Source organism: Protopterus annectens, chromosome 5.part0 (genome assembly GCF_019279795.1).
Source record: "Protopterus annectens isolate FY-2018-M chromosome 5.part0, PAN1.0, whole genome shotgun sequence".
Lineage (NCBI taxonomy): Eukaryota > Metazoa > Chordata > Ceratodontiformes > Protopteridae > Protopterus > Protopterus annectens.
Genome location: NC_056735.1, coordinates 1,897,747,356 through 1,897,770,932, shown reverse-complemented (window position 1 = coordinate 1,897,770,932; position 23,577 = coordinate 1,897,747,356). Strand labels below are relative to the sequence as shown.

The window sequence follows — 23,577 nt, the reverse complement described above, 5'->3', positions numbered from 1 at the left end:
CAGGGTGAAATATCTGGGAGATACTTCTGACGAAGGTTTTCTGACGAAGGTTTGGAACCACTGAAAAGGGAATGTAGTAATATCGAGATATGACTCAACACTCATATGTCCAAGGTGATGGCCTCCCAAAATTTTGGGTAATGAGCCAAACAACTCCCGACTGCCTCCAGAGTAGAACAGCTGGGCAACCCTTCAGGGTTGCTGAAAGGGTGTGCTAGAGAAAGCCCTGCAAAAGCCCTGATTCTATGGACCACCCTTGCCACGCGGGGTGGTGTCCATTATGACCCCCTCCCCATGTCCTCAGGAGAAACCCTCTGAAGTAGCATCCTGAGAAGACAGCTGTGACTTTCCGAAGAAAAGGTACTTACCCCACTTCTGATTCCTTGCAAAGGTCTGCTGAGGGATGGCAAAGCACACTTCGATGGCCGACAGCATCTTCCCATCTTGCTCACTCCTCAGACTATCTCTAGCCTTCAGCCCAAACAAGGAACAGTCATCAAAAGGAGCACTGACAAAGGATGCCTTGAAGGAATCATCAAAATTGCATAAACGCATCCAAGTGTGGCACCAAATGGCAATACTGGAACCCCCTGGCTGCATTTGAAATGAACCTCAGAAAAACACTGGTGATGGAAAGTAGGGTGGACAACTGAGCCTCCAGCATCTTCTGAGTCTCTGGAGACTGCTGTCTCTTGACATTTCTTGACACTTCAGACACCAAGTCACGTTGAAGTTTTGTCAAGTGTGATAAATAAAATCTATCAGTGCAAAAGTGGCTGAAGCATAGCAGCGCTTTACTAAACAATCCAAAGCTCAAGACTCCCTGTTAGGGGCATGAACTGAGGAGCTCTCCTCAGAAATCACCCTCTTAGTGACATCTGCCACCACAATAGTAAAGATGGCCTGAGCCTTACTTCAATGTGGCCTGTCTTTGGAGGGGGGGGGGGCGAGAATCCTTTCTGGCGTCTTGGGAATACACTCTACCATCTCAGGTTCCTTCCAAGTCTTCTGGGACACTAGGTCTATAATAGCATCCGGAGGGGGAACCGCCACCCAAGGAGTAGATGGGCCTACACTAAAAGCCTCTAAACATACAGAGTCCTCCAGAGAGGGGGGCTTTGGTGGTCAGTCTCTGCACTGGTCAAGCAGCTCGCAGCTCCAATAAGTTGCCAAAAGAGGCGTCATCTTGTGGAAAATTAGGGGAACCCTCTCCTTCCCGAGGTCAGTATCCTCAGTGAGAGACTCCACCGGGGAGTCTAGGTGTTTTCTCTTACATCTCCTCTTCCACGAGACATCCAGCTCAAGCGAAGCCGAAGAGGAAGGGGAAAAGGTGGGGAGCACCACCATGGGGGCACTATGAAGGCCCACTAATGCAGACTGTTCAGGAGTAAACTGATGACTGGTCACAAGGACAGATGAGAAAGGGGAAGGAACACCAGCTCAAGAAACCTGACCCTTCTCCTGAGAAGAGAACATCCTCTCTACAATACTGAAGGCCGAGGCAGAAGCTGGCATCTTGGGGCTGAGGGTCCCAGCACCCAAAGATACCAGAGACATCCCCAATTCCGAGGGAACTACACCTAGCCCCAATGTTGAGACTAGAGCAGAGTTATCCAAAGCTAAATTCCCAAGTGGAAGAGACTATCCCAAAGCGGGGATTATCAATCCCGACCCAGAAACCTCAGCTTCTATGGTATGCCTCTGAGTTCCTGATGGCCCCCCAAAAAGTTGGAGTTGAACTGATCAAGGAATGAGTTGGAACAGAGGATGGCTATGGAAGTAAGCCAAAAGGATGGAGTTGGGGGTCCTGGCACCAGACTCAGATCCGAAGGGATAAGGCCTAATTGCATCTGCATGTTCAAAAAAGGACCTCATCAGCTATTCCAAATCTGAAGTTTTAATACTGCCCACTGGCCTCGACTGTATGGACACCACCACCAATGAGGGCTTGGATGGTCATCTGGAGGAAGAGGATCCCTTCTGCCAGATTAGAGCATAAGAGGCTCGGTATCAGGGGCGGGGAAGGGGAAGACTCTGTCAATAGTTCCAATGGAGTGGAAGGTGAAAAGGGGGAGGCCATCCTACCTGAAGGGATCTCTTTGACCAAGAAGGGGCTCAGAAGGCTTGGAGCCAGAGACAAAGCCTTGCTGGTAGAAGGCACCCATGGAGATCGGCTCTGTGGGGTCAGGGCCGATACTGGCACTGGGGCAGCCAAGAGACCTGAAAGTCGTGGGATCTTTGGGTCCAATGAGCCTGAGGAGGAAGGACTGGGGAACGAAGAAGAGGAGGATTTCTTCCAATCCCCTTTAGAAGATCTGGAGTCCTATGGGCAATACTTCTTGGACCCGGCCTTCGGAACTCAGGGAGATGTCACAGAAGGAGCAGAAAAAGAAACTTTGGAGAGATGCCCCTTTATGACCAACTTGGCCCTTCATTCATTTTGATGTTCCTGCTCCTGAGCCCCTCACAAATAGAGCACCCGGAGTCCATCTGTGATGCTCCCAGGCAATGCACACACTTTAGATGCGCATCCTATGAAGGCAACCTGAACCTGCAGGTCACACACTTCTGAAAACCCTTAGCCATACCAAAAATACTACACAGAAGAAAAACTACTACACCAAAAATTCCTAACAAAGAGAGGTGACAAGCTAGCCAAGGGTAAGACAAAGGGAAGCTAAACTAAGTTCACCAGAAGGTGGGAATTCCAAATGAATAGAGATCAAAAGATAGCACATCTACCTACCTCACTAGCTATCTACGCAAGACACAGACAAAACTAAACTAACTGTATATTAGGGAAAGGGAAGCAAAAATTTCACCAGAAAACACTATGCTAAGGTACCTATACAGGAAAGGCAGAGCAGAGCCAATATTGAGCTGCTAACAGGAATGGCGGCAAACTAGATTTGAGGATTAGGGTGAGGAACAGGGAGATGTAGGCAAGAGAGGAGGAGCCAAGTGAGTCTGAAGTCTAATGGAAATGGCAAATGCTGGATCAGTCGGATCCAAAGACCTACAGGCTGAAGCTAGATGGAGCAGACAACATAGGACCTATATGTACATACAATATTATTCTTTAGTAACAGACACGTAACTATTACTTAGTAACAAAAAAAATGTTTGCTACTACTGTGTGATGAACTTTTAAGTGTCTGTTTTTGTTTTGTACCTTCTTGGTAATACCTGAAAAGTGTCCAACAAGAATAAGCCACATATTCAGTGACCAAAGAAACAAATCAGTCATATTTTCCATAAGCCAAGTCAGGTATAGGCAGAAGTCAGCACACTTATCATGGGACATGTCAGGGATTTCTTATGCTCTTAAGATATTGGTGAATACCATGCACCAAAAGGAAACAGGATTAATAAGACTACCTAAGACCTCTTTAGATACAGGGGTTAAGTTGGAGGCAGAGATAAGCAACAGTACAGAGGCAACAAAGGGATATGACGTACTCACGTGCAACCCTCCAGAAAAAAAGGAAACTGACAAATATTAACAGAAAATGTGCACACCTGGTTTGGATGATAATTCTAATGTCATTTCTCCTGTCATCTACTAGAATAATTTTGTGACGTGCGATTTCCTAATGAAAGTTTCCCAAGGCACCTGCACCTGACAGACATGATAGCAGTTGATAACTATGGCTTGCCTTATGATGCACAGAAAGTTGACTGCCTCCACCACTGTCAAACTCAGGTTCAAGCAGCACCCCATGTGAATGAGGGCTAGATGGGGGAGAGCAAAGTGGAGTAGTGGCAAAGGTTGGATTTCAATTAGGGAGGGGTTAAGAATTACATCACTGTTTAAATACTTCAGGAGGAGACCAACAGGATGATAAGGTAAGGTGGTTGATGCTCCACATAGGTGGCACAAGTGTGTGTGTGTGTGTGTGTGTAAGAGAGAGAGAGAAAGAGGAAGAGAGTGAGAGAGCATACACATGTGCTGTTTACTTTGAGAGCACTGCACAAATATGCCTGGAGAATAGAAAGACTAAGTAAAATATACTTTATGTCACAGCATTAAAGGGGTTGTCCTAGACACCCTAACTCTTGCTCCTCGATGTGAGGACAAATGGAAAGAAGGTCACAGACAGGGAGATCCAGAGGGACACTGACAGATACAGCAATAAAACAACAAATAAGCAGCAGTGTAATTGTTTTATTTACATGTACAAAAACTTCAACTGTCTTGTTCAGGAGAAGGAAGATGAGTGAGGTTTAAATGAAGGCAGGAATTCAGCAATTTATGTAATGTTGGACTGATGACAGTTACAAAGAAAGAAAAAAATATGATGTAAAATGTATGTAAATGGAAAAAAAATGTTAGTATGGTTTGTTTTACTTCCTGTTAATGTATGCTTGCCTATGCCTTAATCAATAATGTAATAAAGGTGTTTAAAAGGCATCAACTGTCTTGTTTATAATATAAACTGAGAATGCATTTTGAAACAAAAAATAACAGTAACATACATACATGAAATGCGTATAAACATTGTCACCCAACAATCCAGACATGATTATGTGCTTCTTGGTGATGTCGTACACAGGCAGCTCCACTCCGACAACAATGGCAGCTCTCTGAGCTGTAAGGGACACTCCCTACAAATAAAGATGTTGCAACAGTATTAACATTAATATCTACCATATACAGAGGTTAATCAGAAAAAAGGCTATACTTAAACATTTAAAATAATAGGACCATGCAACGTGTTTTCTGGATGACAAATGCAATGCTTCCTAAAGATAACAAGTATTTGTAGCAGTACTGCAGGAAAAGGAAGAGAGGAGAAAATCCCCAGAATTAATCAGTCTGACTCTGGATTTTGGTTAAAATGGAGAGCATTCATACTAGTAATGCATCATCTGTAAGCACAAAGACATATTCAAATGTAACTTACATATTGTTAATTTTACAAACATTTGCGTAACTGATGGACTCAACCGACTCAGTTTTAAAGAAAACTGAAAATATTGTCATACCACTTCAGGACATAACAAAATGACACATTTCTAAGTTGGTTAACATAGTGTACCATAAAAATGCCATATCAGCAGATATGTGAGAAGGGCCTCTGCCATGGTAACTGTTAGTATTTCCTCTTCTGAGATCTTTGCTTCAGCGTAAACTTATTAAATTCTCAAACTCACATGCCTATGGTTGGAAGTGGGCACAAGTTCTGTAGCCTTAGAAAACTGTACCCTTGCCCCTACACCCCCCAGACTGACCCCCATGACACTATGCAAGCACATCTTTAAAAATAATTAATCAAAAATATATCAAAATTATACACACCTTCCTGAAGCGTTACAATCTTACAGAGTAAAGTCCATCTGCATGTGGGAGAGCCATACACACATAGACCAGTGATAGAGTATTATGTATTTGTTGCAAGACTTCAAAAGTCCTGTAGTGGGCAACTCTTGGAAAGAATCCCAAGGAGATCCACTAAAGGCCTACAAGCAACTGGCTCAGAAGATCAAGTCACACAGCAGTGAAGTCAGATTTGTTCGGTTGAATCCAGAACAAAGTTTGACAAAGGTGTAAATTCTGATTAAGTAGCTGCAGCAGATTGTTTGTAATGAACTTATTTCCTTTTTATTCCAGCTGCCTGCCAACCATCAGCCCGCATTTGACCATAAGGCCCATTTATTTCCTCCCTAGGAAGTTTCCTCAATAGGAACAGCCAGCTCCAAGGGGCTATCATCTAGGGAGCTATCCGGAATGCTACCTGTGCTAACTGTACTGTAACTCCCTGATCCTTGTGGTGGGCAACTGGCTTGGCAAGCAATGCTGGCAACTGTACACGCACACTACTGCTCATGCCAGTTACAACTACAGTGTATGCTACTTGGTGTACACACCCCTGCTACATCCTCACTGCTGCTGGCAGGTGCTTATGTGCTAGTAATACATTCAGCATCTGCCAGCTGTCAATACAGCAATGGGATTATAAGCAAGCCAGTGATGTCTGACCAATCTCAACCCCTCATTTCTTTAGTCAAGTCATTAGCCAAACTCAAATTGTCTATGTTGTAGTAAAATCTCTCGCTATGCCATATAATTCATTGTGCACTGAACTTATTTTTAAAACAGGTCCAGGTAAAGCAGCCACATCTCTGGCAGAGTGGCCCTTGACACTACTAGCCAGAGGGCAGTTCCTCAAATGATGACAGAACATGATTCTGTTAGCAATCTATTTGGATATAATTTGAGTTGCAATGGTCAGACCCTTCTTACCTGGGTACTCTGGCTTTCTTCTTTCCCAAAATTAAAAGTTATGTACTCACCAGAACTAGGTATCTGTGTTGCACATTTTCATTCTTCCTCAATCCATGGGTCCGGATAAGACTCAGCCACATACTACAGACTTCGGATCCAGCTCTCGAGCTCCTCCCTCTACCCATAATGCACAATTCCATCCTGATTACCTTAGATCGAGTTTGTTGCCATATAACCCTATAGCTAAACAGAGACAGGTATAGCTGATACAGAAAGGAAGGGTTCATACTTGGAACTTTTAGTTATGTACTCACCATAACTTCAGATGTTTGGGATCCATCTCGCCTACATTCTGACTGATGGGTTCGGAGCCGATCCCTCGGCTCCGACTCGGCACGCTTATGCTATAGAGCGAGGCCTCTAATTGGCTGAGCTATCTTTATCCCAGGATGCACCACCACTAATCCCCCAGATCTTGTTTGTCCGCATTCATGCACACATGCACAGCTTGTTTATATAACATTGTTAGATGTTTCAAGATGAAACAACAGGATTCGGACCTTCTGATATCCTCTGATCTCCAAGGAAGGGGGAAGGAGGGTGGTTATTAGAATGCGAGATGGATCCCAAACATCTGAAGTTATGGTGAGTACATAACTAAAAGATGTTATGTGATCCTATCTCGCCTACATTCTGACTGATGGGACAGTGTCCCTAGCACCTAAATCCCGGGTGGCTCATTGGAAAACACTCCTGAGCACTGTGGAACCAAATGAAGCTCGTCCTCTAGATGCCACATCTAATTTGTAGTGAGAAATGAAGGTGTGCGGGAAGACCATGTAGCCGCAGCACAAATGTCACCAATAGCAAGCTTAGAATGAAATGCTACCAAGTAGCCATAGCCCTTGTAGAATGAGCCTTGACAGAGGTGGTAAGCTCTTTGTTAGAATAAATATAAGCTTGAGTAATACAGTCCCTGATCCATTTGGCAATAGTGACCTTTGTGACAGCGTTGCCCAATTTGTTTTCTGCAAAGGATACAAACAACTGATCTGTTTTCCTTGATTGTTTGGTCCTATCTAAATAAAACGTAACTGCCTGTGGACATCTAGTGTGTGGAAAATAAACTCCGCTTTATTGGAGTATTTTGGGAAAAAAACTGGGAGCTCTAACGACTGTTGCAAGCATAAAGTAGAACAGACTTTAGGAACAAAAGAAGGATTTGGTCTGAGGGATGCCCTGTCTGTATGAAAAACCAAGTACGGGGGTTTCACTGACAAAGCTTGAAGTTCTGAAACCCTTCTGGCTGAAGTAATCGCCACTAGAAAGGCTGTCTTCCATGATAGAAACTTTAGATCACAGGTAGCTGCCGGTTCAAAGGGAAAAGAAGTCAAGGCACGTAATACTATAGCATAAAAATGGAAAGAGACCACCACGAAGGATTCACTGTTTATTAGAGAGAAAATAACATAAAAGATGAGCGCTTTCGCATGCACTACTGCATGCTTCTTCAGATCGAATACACAAAGGAGCAAGCTTCATTTATATACCTAGCTAAAGTAGCTACTCCTACCAAAAAGTCAATTGGTCAATTAAACAATTAATCAGTTCACTCCTTTCAATGGATACAACTGCATCTATAGCATTCATCCAATGTTAAAAAAATAGTATATATACATATTTTTAGTACCAAACCCACTTAAAAACCACTTAAAAACTTAGGAGCTAGCTATCTAGCAATTAACTTGTGTCAAGAAACATAAAAAGCTCATAAAAACACTACAAATGACTCCACAGCCCCTAAAGTACTAAGAAATCTTTGTTAAAAACAACATCAGGCATAGTGGATGAGCAATATTAAACAGCAATGCTGGTGTATATAAGTTATTATAAATTAATATAACAATCAGGCAGAAACTGGCCTGTGACTAAATGCATAAAAACTAAATACATACAAACATCTTTCTAATAAATAGCGTTATATGCATTATACATATTATATACAGTACTGGTATATATAAAGATAGATGTAAAACACAAACTTAGAGAACACTTAAAATGCTTAAAATAAAACCAAGTACGGGGGTTTCACTGACAAAGCTTGAAGTTCTGAAACCCTTCTGGCTGAAGTAATCGCCACTAGAAAGGCGGTCTTCCATGATAGAAACTTTAGATCACAGGTAGCTGCCGGTTCAAAGGGAAAAGAAGTCAAGGCACGTAATACTATATCGAGATCCCATGGAGGTGCAGGATGAGAAATCGGAGGTCTTAATAGAGCAGCACCTTTCAAGAAGGTCTTACATAACCTGTTGCTCATTAAAGGTGGGTCTATGGATTCATGAAAATTAGAAATCGCTGCCAATTGTACTTTGATGGTAGAAACTGAAGAGCCTTGATTGAAAAGGGAGGTCAGGAATTTGAGTACTTCTGCCATGGGAGTAGAAATGGGGTCCAGGCCCCGGAGTTGAGCCCAAATAGCAAACCTTTTCCACTTGCTAGAATACAGTTTCTTCATAGCAGATTTGTGGGCTGAAGATAATATGTGCACCACATCTGGATCCAGTACATGTCTCCTGACTATAGTCGGAAGAGGAGAAGCCAGGCCGTCAATTTGAATGTGTGTAGGGACTGGTGTAGTAGTCCCGACTGATGAATCAGTAGGTCTGGGACCTGGTCCAGGAACCATGGACCTTCCAGAGCATGTTTCCGAAGATAGGGAAACCACACTTGACGAGGCCAGTAAGGAGCAATTAAGATCATCTTGCTCCCTAAGAGAGATGCCTTTTGAATCACCCTGGGAAGGAGAGGAACTGGAGGGAAGGCATAAAGCAGACCGGTGGGCCAAGGATGGACTAATGCGTCCATAGGGCTCTTCCCCGGAGCCGGGGTTAGGGAGAAAAATTCTTTGCACTTGATTCAGAGGAGTCGCGAAGAGGTCGCAACACGGAACTCCCCATTCGCTGAAAATCTGCCTTGTAACTGTCATATTCAGAGACCATTCGTGAGGAGAGAGGATGGTTCTGCTCAACCTGTCGGCTATGACATTGGACTTGCCCGGTATGTGAGTAGCCACTAGGAAGCGTTTGGTCGAGACTGCCCATTCCCAAACTCTCATCACTTCTCTGCAAAGAGTATAGGATCTGGTCCCTCCCTGTTTGTTCAGGTACCAGACAACTGACATGTTGTCTGAGTGAACAGCAATTACGCCCTGAGGGAGGTAATCGTGAAGGGCTTGAAGGGACAGGAATACTGCCCTCATTTCTAGGATGTTGATGTGGAGAGGGGTCTCTTCCGGGTGCCATTTGCCTTGGACTGACCTGCCCAGGGAATGCCCCCCCCACCCCGTCTGGGAGGCGTCCGTGGTCAAAGTGGCCGCCGGAGGAGGAAGAACAAAGGGTCGTCCCTGATCCAAATTGGAGGACACTAGCCACCAGCGAAGGTCCCGTTTGCAAGATTCTGTGATCCATATTAGATGATTGAGAGGGAGTTCCTGAAAGGACCACTGAGTTGAAAGAAGCCACTGGAGGATTCTCATGTGTAACCTTGCCAAGGGAACTAGCAGAACTGTGGCAGACATCGATCCCAATAGCTGTAGGACCATTCTGGCTGGGGCTTTGGACCTGGGGAGTAAGGCTCGAACCTGATTTTGAATGGTCTGAATTCTGTCTGCAGGTAGATAGACCCGCATCTGGTTTGAATCTATCTCTACCCCTATGAATCTTATTCTTTGAGATGGCCGTAACACAGACTTTGGTCATTTGAAGGTGATTCCAAGGGAATTGCCCAGTGATATTGTGGCTTGCAGGCTCCGTAGAATTAGATGCTTGGAGGTGGCAGTTAGGAGCCAGTCGTCTAGGTACGGAAACACCTGGAATCCTAGACTTCTCAAGTGAGCAGTCACTACTGCCAAGCATTTGGTGAACACCCTGGGGGCTGTAGTGAGACCAAAGGGCAGCGCACGGAACTGAAAATGACTGCCTCCTAGGCTGAAGCGCAAGTGTCTCCTGGACGTTTGATGTATTTTGATATGGTAGTACGCGTCCTTGAAGTCTATGGAGCACATCCAAACACCTTTCTCCAACAATGGGAGAATGGTTTGTAAAGTGACCATTCGGAACTTGGACTTCTTGACTGAACGGTTTAGGTTGCTTAGGTCCAAAATGGACCTCAAGTCCCCGGTCTTTTTTTGCACCAAAAAGAATCTTGAGTAAGTCCCTAATCCGATCTGGTCTGCGGGGACCGGTTGGATGACTCCTTTTTGCAGCAGCTTTGAAATTTCTGAGGCTGCGGTATCCCGTTGACTGGGTGGCGGGTCCGGGATTTTTTAGGACTGCGGGGGGGGGGGCAACAGAATGGGATGGAGTAACCTCCGGCGATAATTCGAAGCACCCATCGGTCCTGAGTGATCCCTTCCCAGGCCTTCAGGTGCTTCGACCCCGACTGGCTCCGGAGCAGCACAGTCGGGCAATCCCTCAGGGACTATGAAAAGCTGAAGAGCCACGAAAGGACTCGCGGTCTCCAGTGTTGCGAGGGCCTCTGCCGCCTCTGGGACGGCGTCTTCCTGATGAATTTCCCCCTCTGCCTCTGGAGGGGGAACCTTCCTGCTGAGAGGGGTAAGACTTCTGAGATCTACGGAACCACATCTTCCCTCCTCTTTTAGCCTTGGGATAAGGCCGAAAGGGAGTGGAAAATCGTGCCCCTACGGCAGTCAAGAGTCTTACCCTCCTGTTCACAGCGGGTAAGTGTGTCTTTTACCTTGGGCCCAAACAGGGAGGACCCATCAAAGGGGGCGTCGGCAAATGAAGACTTGAAGGCCTCCATGAAATGACACAGGCGGAGCCAGGCTTGTCTCCGAGAGCAATGCCTGTACTGCCGCTCTACCGCCCTTCGGCCGCATACGAAATGAGCCTCATGGACGAGTTAGAAATGGACGACATTGTAGCCAGCTGAGATCCAACCGTCTGGGCCAGCTCCTCAGGCAGGTTACCTAAGAGGGTATCGGATAGCTCCTTAATCAGATCCCACTGAAATCTCGTAAAGTGCGTCAGGTAGTTCAAAGACCTCAGAGTAAAGGCCGCTGAACTAAGGGTGCACTTACCGTACCGATCCATGCTCCTAGACTCCTTATTAGGAGGATGGACGGACGTAGAAGCCTCTGCTACATCTTGCTGGGTAGCAGATGCCACCACCATAGCATCCACAGCCACACCTTTCGTAAGGAACTCTCTATCTGGGGGCGCCGAGAGAAATTTGTTTGGACGAGCGGGCACCGGTTCCACAGAGTATGGGTGTTCCCGCCCGACAGATCAAATCCAAGAGCTCGTCGAAGGGCGGAGACACCCAGGAGGCGGAGGGCTGAGCCCCGAAGGCCTTCAGGAACACCGACTCATCAGCAGAGGGAGGTTTGGACTGCCAGCCGCCTCGTTGTTTTAGGGCTTCCAGGATGTCTGCAAAGGAGACATCATCCGAGGACGACTTGGGGGACCCCCTCTGCATCATCGAGATCGGTGTCAGATGTCAAAGACTCATCAGGGGAGTCAACGTGCTTCCTCTTGCACGTTCTCTTCCTGGGAGGTTCTTCCGAAGAGGCTTCAGAAGGACCTCCAGGAGGGGGTAACCTGAGGCCCAGGGGCTCCGCTGTCTATGGATAGGGGGACTGCCAATGACCCAGTCTCCAAATGTAAGGAAGGAGCTGGGGAAACTGTGGAGGTAGCCAATGAAGATTTGGCTAGAGCACTCCTCATAGCCCTGAAGGCGGGACCACCAGAATCCTGGGAAGGTCCCCCCTCCGTGGCCACGACAGTGGACGGTACTCCCGCCGCCGACGCACCAAGAGGGAGACTTGGGACCGAAAGCATCAATCCCGAAGCCTCCCCCCCAGGGCCGAAGGAAGAAGTCCGTGCACTGAACTCCGACCCAAGAGCCAGAGTCGGAGCAAGGGTCGGGCCTGACCCTAACACCTCCACTGGTTCCACCAACACCTGCTCCAACGGTGCCGAAGCTGTTGGAGGAGGAAGTACAGTAGGGGAGTGGACCATCGGCTCCGAAGCCAAATGGGCTGGAGCCGAAACCATCTTTTGGAACACCGGAGACTGGAAGAGTCGAAGGAGCACCCTGTCGATGTCCGAATCAGACATCTTGGATGATCTCGAGGATACCGATTGGGCCCGAACCAATTTCTCCATCGGCTCCGAAGGGCTCGGGGACCGGCTCCGAAAAGACTCAACAATTATCGGCTCCGAGGAAACCTTCAAGGAAATTTCCCTCAGTGCCGATAAGGACTTCGGCTCCGAGGGGGAAGTGTCTCAGCCGATGACCCTTATCGGCTCCAATATCAGTGGAGCCGATGAGGGTGACCCGCCTCTCGATGCCCCAGACCTCGGCTCCGAAACCAGAGGGGTCGAGGCTGGAGGCATCGAGGCAGACCGTTCCGACCTCGGCTCCGAAGTCCGTGGAGCCGATGGAGAAGTCTGCTTAGTTTTCTTAGCCGTCGGTTCCGACTGACTGGTCGGAGCCGGCTTTCTCTTTTGAAGGAGACGGAGGGGAAGATAAAGCCTCCTCGAAGGAAGGCTTGATTAATCCTTTGAGGATTAATTTGTTTTCCTCTCCTGGAGGACTCTGGAGGAAAACGCATGGCATACACTGCACGATTCCTGCAGATGTTTAGCCAAGACAATAGACGACGAGTGGTCGTCCGTTATGGACATTTTGAACCCACACCTCGTGCACTTTTTAAACCCGGAGGGTTTATGTTCTTTAGACATAATCCTGCAAAAAACAGACAACAACAGTAACTTAAGTGTTTGACACACAGGTACAAAATATGTATGCCACTAACTCAGAAAAAATATTTAAAACTAAAGAACTTTTTTTTTTTTTTTTTTTTTTTTTTTACACACAAGAAAGTGAGAAAGAGAAAGGGAAAACAAGGAGGGTCAAGACCCTCTAACTCAAACGGGTACTTGACCCACACACAACCACTAAAGTAGCAGTTAGCACAGGGGAAGGCCCCTCTAACTTAAACGGAACCTTCTCTGACAGGAAAATGTACGAAAATCTCAATCAAACTGTTAGAAACACACTCGTACACAAAAAATAGCCGTTAAAACAACTTTTGGGTTTAAATGAAGCAAATACTGACAGGAAAAAAAGCCTAATATATAGTACTTAGCCCAGCCAATGTTGAGACCACGTCCAAGCTCTGTAAGCGGCAAACGAGATCTGGGGGATTAGTGGTGGTGCATCCTGGGATAAAGATAGCTCAGCCAATTAGAGGCCTCGCTCTATAGCATAAGCGTGCCGAGTCGGAGCCGAGGGATCGGCTCCGAACCCATCAGTCAGAATGTAGGCGAGATAGGATCACATAACATCTGTAGTTTTCAAATACAATCTGATACGTCTCTCCAGAAAAAAATGGATGGGGGATAGATGGGAGGGAAGTTGAGGAAGAATGAAAATGGACAACACAGATGCCTAGTTACTGTGAGTAGGTAACTTTTAAATCTAATTATGTCCTTTTCATTCTTCCTCAACCCATGGGACACTGTCCCCAGCTACATTGATCTTGGATTGCCCTCATCCAAACCAAAGGCGGCTCTGTTTCTAGAGATATCTAATTTGTAATGAGTAACCAATGTATGAGCACTGGACCACATGGCTGCAGTGCAAATACCATCAACTTATGTTCTTGACCAAAAAGCAGATGAAGCAGCCATGGATCTGGTTAAATGAGCCTTGGGAGGTTTACGTAAGGTCATGCCTTGTTGTGAATAAATCCCAGAAATACAATCTGCAATCCATTTGGCTAGACTGACTTTAGAGACTGGACAACCCAGTCTTTTGACAAAAAGTGACAAAGCGTTGATCTGATTTTCTAATTTGATCAGTCCTGTGAAGATAAAAATGTAATTGTCTGTGTACATCAAGGAGATGAAGCATGTGCTCTCCCTTATTTAAAAATTTAGAAAGAAGAATGGTAAAAATGAATGGACTGATTAATACTATTTTCAGAAACAACTTTTTGGAAAAAAGGGTCTGTCCGTAAAGTATCTCTATCTGTATGAAAAATGATGTAAGAGTTTTTAGAAGAAAGAGCCTGGAGTTCAGATAGTCTCTTTGCAGAAGTAATGGTTGCTAAGAAAATTTCCAAGAAAGGAATTTTAAATCAGTTTTAGCCGAAGGTTAAAAAGGTTTTTGAGTTAGACCTTGTAGCACACACCTGTTGGATCCTAAGGAAGTGAGGGATCCTTTATTGGTGGTCTTAGAAGAAAAATACTTTTCAGAAAAGCCTTGCATAATTTAGATGAAGCCAAGAAGAATTTCTATCCTGTGTGAAAACTAGAAATTGCTGCCAGTTGACGTTTAATAGTAGAGAATCTTGCTCCTTCTTTAAAAAGAGTTGCTAAAAATTGAACCACCACAGAAACTGGTGCAGAGAAAGGGTCAAGCCCAAAGAAAGAATTTTTTTCACTTGCTCTTTTATGCTTTTTAGTACATTATTTTTGAGAAGCTGAAATAATGGTACATACAGGGGAAGACAGCCTATGCTGTCTAACCCTTACTGGAAGTGGTTTAGTATCAAATGTTTGAAATTTACCTTAATGTTGGTCATAAGGTCAAGGGTGAAGGAGCAAAAGTTTAAAATTACAAGTGGAAATCTGTCACCTCTGAAACATCGACACGTAGCTTGCATTGGTGGTTTTGAGTGTCGCTGTTTACAAACTGGATCACACTACAGTGGGGACTGAGAAAATGATCCTTTTCCTCACTGTAGTGCGATTGCGGAGTTAGAATATATAACTAGCAGAGGGTGTGAGTGTTCAGGGGGGCATGCTCCCCCTGCTAAACAGTGAAAATGTTTATGATTTCTCAACAGATGTTTTTACGGAAGATGAACGTTTCAGGAAATGGTGATTCTAGGCTTCCGAACATTAAACATATTGAACACTCCACAAAACATTTTCCCACCTTATTTTTCAGTAATTTCATTAAACAATAATAAGGATTTCACTATTTTGATAGTAAAGCACTGGAAGTGGAGAAACCATGCTGTTACTTTGAGGGCCTGTGTGTTGGGATGTTGGCTCCAGTATCCATGGAGAATAACGAAGGTGAGACTGTAGGATGGGGAACCATACTTGCCGAGCCCAGAAAGGGGCAATAAGGATTACGGAGCTCTTCAGCCAACTTGCTTTCTGCAGAAATTTGGGAACCAAGGGGAGAGGGGGGATAAGCATAAAAAAGACCCAAGGGTCAAGCATGGTTTACAGCATCTCTCGGTGACTCCACCTGAAGGGGGATAACAGCAAAGTACCTGCCACACTTCTTTTGGGGTGGTTGGAAAGAGGTTGCAGCAAAGTTGGCCTCAACTATGGAAGATCATTTCAATCACAGACTGATTGAGAGACCACTCGTGAGGCATCAAGATGGACCTGCTTAGTTTGTCTGGTAGTATGTTGGTTTTCCCCGGAATACGAATTGCAATTAGAAAGTGGTCTGATGAGATTGCCCATTCCCACACTCTCATGGCCTCTCTGTAGAGGGAATATGATCAAGTTCCTCTTTGTCTGTTGATGTACTAGACTAAAGACATGTTGTCGGTCTGAATTGCAACAGTCCCTAGAGGGAGAGCATCTTGAAATACCTGCAACTCAAATAGGGCTGCTCTCATCTCTAGAACATTGATATGCAGATTGGTCTCTTGGGGGGACCACATGCCTTGGACCAGTTCTTCCCAAGAAATTCCCCTCCACTCCATTTGAGATGCATCCATGGTCAATATGGCCATTGTGTGTGGAAGAACAAAAGGTTGGCTTTGATAATCATCATCTGACTGGATCCACCAGTGGATGTGTTGTCTGCAAACTGGGATAAGCTTGACTAGAAACAACAGAGGTTGATGCAGAATGGACCACTGAACAGCTACAATCCACCGGAGAACGCACAAAGAAACGTGCCAAAGGAAGTAACTCAACGGCTGCTGCCATGGAACCTAGTGCTTGAAGCACTTGATCTTGCTGGAGGAGATGGTAGGAAAAGAAGAAGATGGATCTGACTTCTGATAGTGGAAATGTGATGAGAAGGTAGTGATGCCACCCTGTGTTGTCGTATTCAGAAGTGCACCAATAAACTCCAGTCTCTAGACTGGCATTAAATTTGATTTGGCATAGTTTATTGTTATATCCAATGATGTGCAAATAGGCCTTGGCATGCAGAAGGAGATGCTTGGAGTGGGTGGTGAGGAGCCAATTGCCTAGATGGAAACTTTAGTCTCAAGTAAGCTGCCACCACTGCCATACATTCAGTAAATACCCTGGGGGCTGTGGTGATTCCTATGAGCAGGACTCTGAATTGGCTTCAGCCGAAAGCATAAGAGTCTTCAGGAGTGTCTGTCTATTTTGATATAATAGTACACGTCCTGAAGATCTATCAAGCACATCCAATCGTCCTTGTGAAGAAAGAGAATTATGGACTGTACCGTGACCATTAGGAAGTTTGATTTCTTCACTTACTGATTCAAACTGCTTAAATCCAAAATGAGTCTGAGGTCCCCTGTTTTCTTGGGCCTTAAAAGGAAGCGTGAATAAGTTCCGTATCCTATTTGGTTTGGTGGGACCTTTTGGATAACTCTTTTTTTTTGTAGCAGCTTTGGTTTTCTTGTGCTGCTTTACTTTGACTGGGTGGAATGTCGGGAAGCTTCCTTCTTTTGGAGGAAGAGAGTATGGAAAATGCTATGTTATAACCTCTGGACATTATTCTTTTCACGCATGAATCTTTGGTTACATTTGTCCAGGTGTCAGGGTGCAAGGAAAATCTTCCCATGACTGCCTCCAGAATTGGACAGTTGGGCAGCACTTCAGGAGCGCTGGAATTTGAAACAAACACAAGCAAACACAAAAATGCCAAAATCGGCTTCAACACAGGAACCACGAACACCAGAGGATGTAAATCTGCATTTAGTTAATTCTGGCACTTTGGACTTTCGCCTTCCGGAAATAATTAATTCAACTACATGCATATAATCTGAGTTGTCTATGCACGTCTAGTTGATGTAATTTGTACTCTACCTTGTTATGATTAGGAAAGAACACTGGATGCTCTAAGAGATTAGGGGTAGAAAGGATACCCTATCCTTATGAAAAATCAAATATGGAGGTTTAATAGAAAGAGCTTGCAACTTTGATACTCTTCTAGCAGAAGTATAGCCACTAGAAACAAGGTCTTCCAGGAAAGAACTTGAGGTCTGAAGATGACGAGGGCTCAAAAGGTGGTAACGTGAGATGAGACGGAACAAAATTTAAATCTCAAGGAGAAAGGGGTTCCTTAAAGGGAGGTCTTGATAAGGAGGCACCTTTTAAGAAACTCTACACAACCTATGTGACATTAAGTTGGAAGTAGAATCACCAATGTGAAAATTTGATATTGCAGTGAGTTGAACCCTGATGGCTGCTGCAGCTGAACCTTGTTGGAACAGTTCCGCCAAAAATTCCAAAATAGAATGGATAGGTGCAGAAAAAGGATTAATGTTCCTGTCTTGAGCCCAAAAGGAAAACCTTTTCCATTTGCTAGAATACAGTTTTCTAGTGGAAGCTTTATGCGAGGACATTAAGATACGTCTAACTGTAGGAGTGAAATTGTGACGTCTGACTAAATTGGGAAGTGGAGCAGCCAAGCTGTCAATTTTAGGGTCTGGAGAGAAGGATAAAGCTCCCCTGACATACGAGTCAGCAGATCTGGCACTGGGTCCAGAGTCCAAGGCTTCTCTTGAAGATGAGGCCAAAGGAAGGGGAACCAAACTTGGTGAGGTCAGTAAGGAGCAATGAGAATTATCCTGCTTCCTGAGTACTGAGCTTTCTGAATGAATCTGGGTATGAGAGGAAACGGAGAAAAAGCATATAGAAGTCCCAAGGGCCAATCGTGAACAAGTGCGTCTCTCTGCGTCTCCCCCGGTGGGGGGATTAGGGTAAAGTAGTTGCTGCACTTGGCATTCATGGGAGTGCCAAACAGATAGCAAGGCTGACCCCATGTTCGGAAAATCATTTCCACTACATTGTGACTGAGAGACCACTCGTGAGGCATTAGGATTGCTCTGCTCCGCTTGTCCGCTATCACACTGGACTTCCCCAGAATGTGCGTTGCAATTAGAAAGAGCAGGGAAGAAACTGCCATTGCCAAACTCTTAGGGCCTCTTGACAAAGGGGATAAGACCTGGTTCCCCCCTGCTTGTTTATGTACGAAACCACAGACATATTGTCTGACTGTATTGCAATTGTCCCCAGAGGGAGAAAGTCGTGAAGTGCTTGCAATGTAAGAAGCACTGCTCTGATCTATACAACATTTATATGCAAGTGAGCGTTGTCTTGTTACCATGTACCTTGGGCTGTTCTTCCCAGATAATGCCCCCCCTCCACCCTATCTGGGAAGCGTCCGTGGTCATTGTAGCTATGGGTTGATGTGGAACAAAGGGTCTGCCTATTGTCACATGAGTGGAAGTGTATCCACCATCTTAAATCTTTCTTGCATGATTCCGTTATTCTGATCAGGTGAGACATCGGAAGCTCTTGAAGTGACCATTGGGACAATAGCCACTGCAGGATCCTCATGTGCATTCTGGCAAGAGGGTCCAATGTAATCGTGGAAGCCATTGTTCCTAGTAATCTTAGAATTATCTTTGCTTTCACTTTGGTCTTGGGAAGGAGGTGAAGTATCTACTGTCTGAATGCTACAACTCTTTCTGCTGGAAGATGTGCTACCATGGAGGAGGTGTCTAGATCTGCGCCTATAAATGTAATATGTTGACAGGGCAACAAGGCAGATTTTTGAAAGTTTACTGTAATACCCAGCTGATTGCAAATGTCCAAAAGTTAGATCCCTGGCTTGTAGGAGTAGATGCTTGGTGGTGGCAGATAGGAAAACACTCGGAATCCTAGACACCTCGGGTGAGCCGTGACTACTGCCATGCATTTGGTGAACACTCTGGGCGCTGTAGTGAGACCAAAGGGCAGAGCTCGGAACTAGTAATGGCTGGCTCCCAGCTGGAAGCTCAAGTACCTTCTTCATGTCCTGTCCATTTTTATGTGGTAGCAAGCATCTTGAAGGTCTATCGAGCACATCCAATCATCTTTCCCTAAAAAGGGAAGTATAAACTGCAGTGTCACCATTCGAAACTTTGACTTCTTGTCAGACTTGTTTAATTTTCGTAGGTCTAATATGGGCCTCCAGTCCCCTGTTCTTTTTGGCACCAAAAAGAATCTTGAGTAAGTTTTGAATCCTATTTGGTCTGCGGGGACTTCCTGGATGACTCTTTTGTGCAGCAACTTTTGAATCTCTATAGTTGCTTGTTCCCTTAGATTGGGTGGAACATCTGGGATTGTTCTGGTCTGTGGAACAGGATTGGAAAATGGGATGCAGTATCCTCTGGATATTATATTTAGTATCCATTTGTCTCTTCTGATATTTTGCCAGGCTTCTGGGTACATTGATAAATGTCCCCCGACTGCCTCCAGGGTAGAGCAGTCGGGCTTTCTTTCAGGAGCGCTGATCAGGGCGTCTGAGAAAGGAATCATGACCACCTTGGTTTTGCGGGCCCCCTCTGCCTCTGGGGCGGCATCTATCGTTGTTGCCTCCCCCTCTGCCCCTGGAGAAGGAATCATGCTGTGCATCCTGGAAAACTCTTCGAGATCTTTTGAACCACATTTTTCCACTCTTCTGGCCTTTAGGATAAGGTCTTGAAGGTACAGAAAAATGTACTCCAATGGCAGAGAGTTTTTCCTTCCTGCCCGCACTGGGTTAGAGTGTCTTTTACTTTGGGTCCAAAGAGGGAGGAACCATCAAAATGGGCGTTAGTAAAGGCAGACTTAAAGGGCTCTACAAAATTGCACAAACGCATCCAGGAGTGTCTCCTATGGGAAACTCCAAAACCCGTTGCCCTGCTTGCGCCATCTGCTACGTAGGATATGAGCCTCATGGAAAAGTTGACAATGGAATTAAAGGTGGACAGCTGGAAGGAGACCTTCTCATTTATCCCTGCAGTTAATGAACCTAGTAGAGCATCTCCTAGCTCTTTCAGGAGATCACTTTGTAGCCTTGTAAAGTGGGATAAGGTAGTTCAGCGATTGCAGTGAGAATGTCGCTGACGAAAAGACAAGCTTCCCGTATATATCCATCATTCGAGAGTCTTTATTCAGAGGATGAACAGATGAAGTCTCTGCAAGTTCCTTCTTGGTGACTGCTGCCACCACCATAGCATCTACGGGTACCACCTTGGTTAGAAAATCCTTACCAGAAGGAGCTGACAAAATTTGTTTGGCCTCCGAGGGACTGGCTCCGTTGTGTCAGGTGACTCCCACGCCTTTCGACTAACCAGGTCCATTAGCTCATCAAAAGGCGGAGACACCCAGGAGGCTGAAGGTTGAGATCCAAAAGCTTTCAGGTACACTGACTCCTCATCAGAAGGGATGTTGGCCTGCCAGCCGCCTCTCTGCTCGAGGATCTCTAGAATGTCTGCAAATGAGATATCATCAGAGGATGACTGTGGGGACCCTTCCGACTCACTGAGGTCAGTGTCTGAAGTGACGGACTCATCTGGGGAGTTAACGTGCTTCCTCTTGCAAGTTCTCTTCAGAGGGGGTCCCGGAACCGACGGATCCACGGTAAGCGGTACCAAGCACCCTGGCTCCGAAGCACCAGCTTGGCTTGGAGGAGGAACAACAGTGGGTATAATGGGTACAGAAGGCTCAGAGACCAAATGGGTGGGATCCGAGAATAATTTAGTCTGCACCGGCGACTTTAGGATTCTGTGCACCACCCTTTCACATCGTCTGATAAGCTCCTGGTGGACCTGGAAGATAGGGATGGAGAGCAAGACCTGTGCAGGACTGAAGATCTCAACGTCAGAAAAAATGGCAAAATATCCATGGACCGGCTCCGACTAGAGGCATCTGGCGGCTCCGAGAACTTTGGAGCCGAAGTACCAGGCCTGTCAACCAATATGACCTCCAACGGCTCCGAAGACTGTGGGGCTGAGGAGGTAGTGGCCTTGGAAATTTTTGGAAGTTTGACTGGCGGCTCTGAGCCGATGTCGCAGGTGAATGTCTTTTTTGAGACTTATCCTTTTTAGAGGAAGGAGAAAAATAAGAGGAAAAAGAACTATGGATGGCTTCCTCAGAAGTCGGCTTGAAGAGCCCTTTCATAATCAATTTGTTTCTCCTTTCTTGAAGTACTCTTGCACTGAAAGAGTGAAAAAAAAAAGTGCAGTCTTCTTGAAGGTGAATAGCACCAAGGCAAGAAACACATAACATGTCCATCTGTGATGGACATTTTTTGTGAGCATTTCTGACATTTTTATAAAGCTTATGTTCTCTCTCTTTTGGGTCTTTGGACATAGTTAAGTTAAGACTGCAAAAGCAACAACAAGAAAAAATTTAGCTATTGATTAATGAAGAGCTAAAGCTACACCAAATAGTAACTATGGGTCAAACACAAGGAAAAGACAACCATGGAGAGAAAAATAGGACCTCTAACTCAAACTGTCCTATTTTCTAGACAAGACAATAATTAACAAGCCCTCTAACTTAAACGAGTGAATAGCTATCTAACTTAAACGAGCTACAGATAAACTAGCAGAAAGAAACAACCACTACAAAGGATACCAATAGGCCTACAAAGTGACGGTAAAAGCAGTGCTAAAAGGGAAAAAACTATCACTATCTAACAGAAAAGCAGTAAAAGGCACAACGAATTAAATATAATAACAAATAAGCTATCTATCAGCAAATATAACAATTTTGAGGAAAACTTAATAGAAATTTGTCACAACTTAGCCACGGCCAAGACGAGCGCATCCAACCTCGTAAAGCGGCAAACGAGATCTGGGGAATTACACTACTGCATTGTGGGATACCTTTTTGCCACGAGCCAGGTTTAAGACTTTCAGCTATGTATTCGGCTGAGTCAGAGCGGAGAATCGGCTATGAACCCATCATTGTAAGAATGAAGGCGAGGTAGGACAACATAACATCTATATACATGTTTGAGAATATAATTGATGGTGGAACATGAATTTGGTTCATTTTTGAAACAGAGTAAGGAATGTAATTTAACATAAAATGAATGGACAGACTTGCAAGATATACGTCAGCATTTAAATGAGTTTGTTTTTAAAGAAGCTGACAAGGGAGGTAAACTGGGTTATTATGACTAGAAGTCATTATGATAACATGGTTAGTGAATTGTCGTGTGAAGTAGGTAATTATAAAGGACTTAATAATAACCCAGTTAAACAATTTAATTTGGAAGTGAGTGAACTATTGGAAAGAGGGGAGATACTTGTTTTTTGGGGGAACAATGATGTGATAAAGTTAATCATTAAAGAACCCAGGAACCCAAAATTTTATGCTATTCCTAAAATTCACAAGTCTAACAAATCCCCCAGGTAGGCCCATCATATCAGGAATAGGCTCTTATTTAGAGCATGTTGGTTTGTTCCTGGATTTTCACTTTAAAAAATATTTATTGACGCTACCGTCTCATATAAAAACACTGGTGAATTAAGTAAAAGCTTATATAATAAAGTGGAGTGGAAAGAGGAATAGTTTTGGGCAACGGTTGATGTTGGAGCACTTTACACCAAAATCAAAACTAGGCGGAGATTGGAAGCTATGGCTAGAATAATGGGTGAAGGGACTTGAGCCTCTTATTTGCTGTCTGTTTTGGAGTTCTGTTTAAACCATAAATATTTTAAATTGAAGGACCATTTTTTTCTTACAGATGAGAAGGACAGTGATGGGGGCTACTTATGCCCCTACGTAAGCTATCATTTATATGAGTGACTTAGAAAAAACAATTTATGTATTCAAATGAATACTTTGTTAGGAATGTTGTGTATTATAGACGACACATTAATGATTTCATTTTTGTGTGTAAAAGTGATCAGGGAGGGGTTTTGAGATGTATGGAACAGATCAATGACAATTTTCACAGTTAAAATTTACATGGCATTCAAATCCACGTAATTTGGTGTTTCTGGGTGTGGAATTTTAAATGGATAGTGATAGTAGAGGTCCAATACAGGCCCTATAGAAAGCCCACTTCGGTCAACAGCTTTCTTCATGCTGATAATATGCATCCTCCTCACTTAATAAAATCTTTACCTTATGGAGAATTTAGGAGGATTTATTATAATAGAGGAGATAATATGGTAAGGGATGTCTATCTGAATGAAGTTCAAGATAGACTGGTTTCAAGTGGATATTTAGAACATATTTTACTGGAGACTAGGAACAAGGTTTTGGGGTACAATAGGAGAATGGGTAGAAATGTTGCTTTGGAATATATGGACAGAGCCCCCGAAT

The 23,577-nt window shown here is 44.6% G+C and overlaps 1 protein-coding gene across 1 annotated transcript in view; it reads right to left on the bottom strand.

The window, feature by feature from the left end:
• The window catches only part of SLC25A30 (solute carrier family 25 member 30), a 685,956-nt gene that overhangs the window by 129,799 nt on the left and 532,580 nt on the right, over positions 1 to 23,577 (bottom strand). The window contains exon 7 of the mRNA XM_044071715.1: positions 4,481 to 4,605. Coding sequence (XP_043927650.1) covers positions 4,481 to 4,605 — 125 coding nt within the window. The remainder of the gene's footprint in view (positions 1 to 4,480; positions 4,606 to 23,577) is intronic.